This window comes from Thecamonas trahens (genome assembly GCF_000142905.1).
Source record: "Thecamonas trahens ATCC 50062 unplaced genomic scaffold supercont1.16, whole genome shotgun sequence".
Classification (NCBI taxonomy): Eukaryota; order Apusomonadida; family Apusomonadidae; genus Thecamonas; species Thecamonas trahens.
This window is the reverse complement of record NW_013657664.1, coordinates 233,459-239,458: the sequence shown is the minus strand read 5'-3', so window position 1 is coordinate 239,458 and position 6,000 is coordinate 233,459. Positions and strand designations below refer to the sequence as shown.

General features: G+C 64.8%; 3 protein-coding genes across 3 annotated transcripts in view; 2 read left to right on the top strand and 1 right to left on the bottom strand.

Annotated features, from left to right (window-relative positions):
• Nucleotides 1–1,886, top strand: part of AMSG_03986 (AGC/PDK1 protein kinase) — a 2,199-nt gene extending 313 nt beyond the window's left edge. The window contains exon 2 of the mRNA XM_013903783.1: nucleotides 297–1,886. Coding sequence (XP_013759237.1) covers nucleotides 297–1,547 — 1,251 coding nt within the window. The 3' untranslated portion in view covers nucleotides 1,548–1,886. The remainder of the gene's footprint in view (nucleotides 1–296) is intronic.
• On the bottom strand, nucleotides 1,344–2,603 carry AMSG_03985 (spermidine synthase; the record flags this gene model as incomplete). Its single annotated transcript, XM_013903782.1, has 1 exon — nucleotides 1,344–2,603. One exon carries the CDS (start codon nucleotides 2,601–2,603, stop codon nucleotides 1,572–1,574), a length of 1,032 nt encoding a protein of 343 aa, XP_013759236.1. The 3' UTR covers nucleotides 1,344–1,571.
• Nucleotides 2,604–3,422: 819 nt separating this feature from the next.
• Nucleotides 3,423–5,897, top strand: AMSG_03984 (uncharacterized protein; the record flags this gene model as incomplete). The annotated part of the gene is made up of 1 exon (XM_013903781.1): nucleotides 3,423–5,897. The coding sequence occupies one exon, from the start codon at nucleotides 3,423–3,425 to the stop codon at nucleotides 5,895–5,897; it is 2,475 nt and encodes an 824-aa protein (XP_013759235.1).
• Nucleotides 5,898–6,000: the final 103 nt, after the last annotated feature.

The following is a 6,000-nucleotide window of genomic DNA, read 5'->3' as shown; positions in this document are numbered from 1 at the left end:
CCTCACCCCTCTGGGGGCCGTTGTCTGGGGAGCCGTCCACACCCCCCCAGGCCGTACCCCCTCTCTTGAGTCCCGAATTGGGCAATGCATGTTCTGGCAGTCGGTGGGGGAGGGGGAAGGGGAAGGGGGAGTGGCAGGGGGAGTGGGTGGGTGGGCTGAAGGAAGGCGTGGGTGAAAGGAGGGAGGAGGAGGTAATAGGTGGTGGGTTTAGGCACAAGGCCGGAAGGGTGGCGGTAGTGGTGTTGCTGGTTGGTTGCTGGGCGGGCGGTGGCCTTACTCAGTGGGGCGCGGTGTAGGTGTACGAGGCCGAAGAAAAGGCGAATGGACGGCGGTGCGCCATCAAAGTGCTGTCAAAGGACCACATCATGCGTGAGGATAAGATCCGGTATGTGACGACGGAGCGCGACTTGCTTGATCTGTGCAAGCACCCGCTGGTGGTTCGACTGTACTATACGTTTTCGGATCCGTCGTCACTGTACTTTGTGATGGAGATCGCTGAGAACGGCGAGCTGCTGACGTGGCTGCGGACGTTGGGGCGGTTCGACGTGCCGACGTCGCAGTTCCACATGGCGGAGCTTGTGTCTGCACTCGAGTTTCTGCACTCGAAGAACGTGGTCCACCGCGATCTCAAGCCGGAGAACGTGCTCATCACGGCCGACTGGCACCTCAAGATCACTGACTTTGGGACGGCCAAACTTCTCGAGCCGGCTGACGGTGGTGAGGGCGAAGGCGAGGGCGATGGCGGGGCAGGTGATGGCACGGCATCCGAGACAACCATGGCGCGGTCTAACTCGTTTCTGGGCACGGCCGAGTACGTCTCGCCCGAGCTGCTTACCGACAAGTATACGTGCAAAGCGTCGGATTTGTGGGGCCTCGGGTGCATTCTGTACCAGTTGCTCACGGGCGCGATGCCGTTCCACGCCGCGACTGACTATCTGATCTTCCAGCGCATCCAGAAGCGCGACCTCAAGTTTCCGGACGACTTTCCGTCGGACGAGGCGCGCGGGCTGGTAGACGAGCTCCTGGAACTGGATCCAGTGGAGCGGATCGGGGCTGGGCCCGGCGGGTATGACATGCTGCGGGATCACTTTTTCTTTGAAGGCGTCAACTGGGAGCGACTGTGGGAGCAGCCTGCGCCTGACCTCTCGGTCCTATCGCCCGAGATGGCGGCCGGGACGGACGCGTGCGGCGGCGACGACTCGCGGAGCCGCGGCGAGAAGCTTGCGCTGCAACGCCAGTCACAGTGGGCCGACTTTGTGGGGGACGACGAGCTCATTGTTAAGAATGGGCTGGTGTTCAAGAAGAAGGGCCTCTCAACCAAGAAGCGCATGCTGTTCCTCACCGACAAGCCGCGGCTGTTTTACGTCGACCCGAAGAAGAACGTGGTCAAGGGCGAGATCCCGTGGTCGGGCGACCTCTCGCCGGAACTGGTCTCGGCCAAGAAGTTCCGCATCCACGTCCCGGATCGGTCGTACAATCTGTCCGATCCGGACGCGACGGCGTCCGAGTGGGTCGAGGCCATTGGTGACCTGCTTGCCTCGAGCTAGCTGAGACCGAAGTGCGCGGCGGCTTCACTGCGCGGCGGCAGGCTCGTTCTCGTCGTCGAGCGTGGTCGTGTACGACGCAAGCTCGGCATCGCTCGACGAGAACACCTTGGTGGCGCGTGCGTAGGCGGTACGGAGCCACTTGGGGTGGGTCACCATGCTCAGCATGCCCTCGCCGTCGAGAAGCTGTAGCGAGTCGGTGAGGTCGGCACCGGCGAGGAGGGTGTCGATGGCCGACGCGGCAAAGAGCGGCGAAAACGGCGCCGGGCGGCCGAGGCACGTTGCCTGCGGCGCGTACGCGTCGGAAAACGCGCCGAGCATAAAGCCCCAGTGCGAGCGGAACGAGGCCACATCCGTCGAGTAGCCCAGAACGTGCGGGTAGACCGCCTTCATGGTCGAGTACGTGTGGACATGCATTTCGAGGAACGGCGAGACCTGGCCGGCCTGGAGGACGTACACACCCTCGGGCGAGAGGACGCCGCGGACAGAAGCAAAGACCTCGCGGGTGAACAGAGCCTGTGACGGGCCGTCGTCGATCGGATCCGACAAGTCCGAGATGACCACGTCGAAGCGCGGGCCGTTGGCATCGGCGCCAGCGTCGGCCAGGTACTTGAGCGCATCGCCGATGACCAGCTCGACCTTGGGATCGTCAAAGGCGCCGGCTGAGAACTCGGGCATGTGCTCCTTGCACGCCTCAACCACCTCGCCGTCGATGTCCACCATGACTACCTTGGTCACCGACGGCCAGCGGAGGGCCTCGCGGGCGGTGGCGCCCTCGCCGCCGCCGAGAATGAGGACGGTCGACGGACCAGCGGCTCCATGGGCGGCAGCATAGGCCAGAAAGGCCGGATGAACCAGCGCCTCGTGGTAGTGCGCCTCATCGCGGCTCGACGACTGCCACGAGCCGTCCAGCACCAGCGAGCGGCCGTAGAGCGACGAGTCGACAATGTCCAGCTGCTGGAAAGCCGTGGTCTTAGAGAGCACCACCGCATCGAGCGCAAGGACAGAGTGCTCGAGCTCGGAGTACACCTCCACAAACGATAGGCCAGACTTGTACATGGCAACGGTAGGCTGGGGTGGGGTGAGGGAGAGGTGATGGGCCCGGTGGTCGCAGAGGATGGATGGTGGCCGAGTCCGGGAAGAGGGGACGGCTGATGGGGTGGGGTGGAGGAGGGGGGATCGTGGCTTTGCCGACGTGAGGGTTTCGATGCAGAGGGGGGGATGGGCGGGTTCCAGGAGTGCGATCTCGCCTTGGTTGTAGTTGTGGCTGGCCAGGCCGGAGTTCGGGATCTTGCCGGTGCGATGACGGCTTGGCGAGTGGCGTGACACATGGTCTGACGACGGCATAGATGGCAGAGGCGATGTGATCAACTATGTGGGTATCAACATTGTGCTAGATGATGACATGCCGCTTAACACCCCGCCGAGCCATCGCTTGACCCGTGCGATACCGTGGGCACGGGGCACCATTCCGATGGCCGACTTGGCCACAAGCAGCAGGTCGAGTGCCTGTCAGAGGTAGCAGAGCTCCCGAGGTCAGCAGCTGTTCATGAAGCCATGGCGCACACCCTCGACACCAACCTCACACTCTCCTGCTCACTGCCTCACCTCACTCATAACAAGGTGTCGGCTGGAGGGAATACTCATTGGCTCTGTCTGCTTATGCCGTCGCAAAGGAGTTGGACTCGGGCAGGGCTGGCAGTGGTGGTCTTGATGGTGGTGTGCCTGGCTTGCTCTGGACTGCCTGCCTGTGGTCTCGCTCTGGATAGCAAGGCATACGCAAGGGTCCGCCGGCCACCATTGCCACCACTGCATGCTGATGTAGGGAAGGGGAACGGCCGTGGCTCAGCTCGTCAGCACGCTGGCGCTACTGTGGCCATGTGGATCTTTGTCGCGCCGCCACCGCCACCGAGCTCACCCTCACCTCCCGGTCACGCTCCGTACCGGTCTATCATCCGCAAGCCATCCAACTCGTCATCGGCCATTCCGGCGCTGTGGCTCCACCCGGCGCCCAGAGCCGGCTTGCGGGTGGCCGCGCGCGGATCATGGGTCTTTGATCAGGCCGCTGTTGTCGACTCGCCGGCGACTGTCACCCTTCTGCCCGGCGCCTGGCACGCGCTCGCCCTCGTCGTCGAGTATGGCGCCCAAGCGGACACAGCCCGGGTTTACATCAACGGCTCGCTAGCGTTCTCGGCGTCGTGGCCGGCCCAGCCGCTCGCACCGCAGCACTCGTTCGTCACCAACACCGGCGACTGGTTCATCGGGTGCGATCCCTGGTCCAAGAGCGGCTTTGCCGGTGCAGTCGAGGGCGTTGTCGTCCGCGATGTGCCACTTCCTGCTCCGCAAATTGCCGCGCTTGCCCACAAAAACAACGAACTTGTTCTCTCACCGATCTTTGTCCAGGTCTTTGACGCTGCGTCTTCCCGCCGTGACGCCAAGGTTGTCAGCTGGCAGGCGAGCCGGGGTGAGGGTGAAGCCAGCAGCGCGTCTGAACACTGGGCGCTGGCGTATGCGCGCTCCGACTATGCGCGCATTGCCCTCGACGGCGACCCGCAGTCCTCACTCGTTCCACATCCGATGCTCACCGCGCTCCGCCATGTGCCGGCGTCTAGGATTTGCGCCAGCCTGGCCCTCGACATGCAGATGGGCGCAGCTGACGCGCTGCTGACACAAGCGTGGCAGGCAATGTGGGGCCTTTGCATGCCGACTCAGCCCAGCGCTGCCTTTAAGCTGCTGGAGACAGCCGTCAGCGAGCTGAACGATGCTCGCGCAGCGCTGCTCCTCGGCGCGCACCATGCTGCAGGTGGACGCAACGTGTCAGCGCAAGCCTACTTTGATCTCGCGACGATGCTAGGGCTGCCGCAGGGCGCGGTCGCGTCCGTCGACGGTGGCCGGGACCGTCCGGTCGAGGCGTGGCGTGCGCTGGCCGATGAAGGTCTCGCAGCGACGGCAGCGTGGAGCGCGCCACCGTCGCTCGCCATGGTCCCGGCTATTGCCACGGAAGCAGCCCTCCTCGCCCGCCCGCTGGTGCCGGTAGGCGACGACGCTGACCTCCCGCTGCCGCGGTTCTTTGAGACTGAGGTTCAGAGCTGGGTCAGGCAGCTTCTTCCGGGAGAGTCGGCTGACATGGCTTCCGCGCGTGCAAGAGTTGCCACTGCTCTCTCGTCACTGGTCCATGGTGACCATGCGCATGCGCAGTCGATCTTTGGGCGCGAGATGCAGCGGGCCGCCGCGCCGCGTCGGGTTGCCGCCATTGCGGCCATGTTCCAGGGCGTCATGGCCCAGCATGGCCTGGGCGAGACCAAATCGCTGCCACGGAGCCTGGTACACTACCAAAAGGCGCTCAGCGAACTTGCTACCATCAACGGCGGTGCGTCGGCGGCAGGCGATGCTGGCGCGTGGTACGTGCGACTGCACTGGGCAACTGCGCTGTGCGAGGTCGGCCAGATTGTTGAGGCGGCCAAGCTGCTGGCGGTCAACGCGCGGGACACGCATGCCACACCCATCGATGGCGACGAGCTGCTTGCCACAGCCTGGCTCGCACTCCGTGATGCAGCAGGCGCCCGCGGCGCCACACTCGACGCCAGCGTGATACCGAGCTACAGTTCGCTGCTCGACACGCTCGTCGACGCCGGCTCGCCGGTCGGACAGGCTGGCCGCGGATACCAACTCATCGAACGGACAGTGGTCACGCCGCCGCCGCATGCTCCCCCGCTACCGCGCCAGCAACTCGAATCCATGGAGTACTCCGCGCGGTCGCTGCTTGTGGCGGCCGCCGGTCGTGCACCCAACCATGTTCAGGCACTGGGTCTGGCATGGTTTGCGGCACGAGCTGGAGCGTCCGATGCTGCCCTCACGCTCTACAGCATAGCAGCATGGTCTGGCTCGCGCGTCGCCGCCCGCAACGCACTTGTGGTCATCGATGACCTCTTCCGCACTCGCGACGGGTCCGATCCGGCGCTGGCCCGGCTCCGTGCCCGCTTTGTCCACATCCTTGCTGACTGGTCGTCACCGGACCCGTACGCGGGGCTTGAACTCGGCTTGGCCGCCGAAGCTCAGGGCGACCTTCAGGGTGCCCTGCGCTGTTACCTCATCGCGGCGCAAGCGCCGACGTCGGACGACGAGCAGCTGCCGCAGCAGGAGGCCGGGCCCATCGCTTACGCCGCCTTTGCTGCCGCGCGCCTTGTTGCCGGGCACCCGAACCTCGCGTCGTCGTCTCCACACACTGCCAGCGAGCTGCTTGCGCTGGCCCTGCGCATCGATCCATGGCACGCCTGGCTCCCTGTCGGCGTTGCCAAGACCTGGATGACCATTGCACCGTGGCTGGGCCTCCCGCGAACCTGGCCGCTGTGATCCCGACAAAAAACTGCATTGTGTCGGCAAATGTATGTGAGGGGACCCGAGTGAGCGGCTCTTTGTTGGCCATGGGAGGCGTGGGACGAGCGAGGACACCACA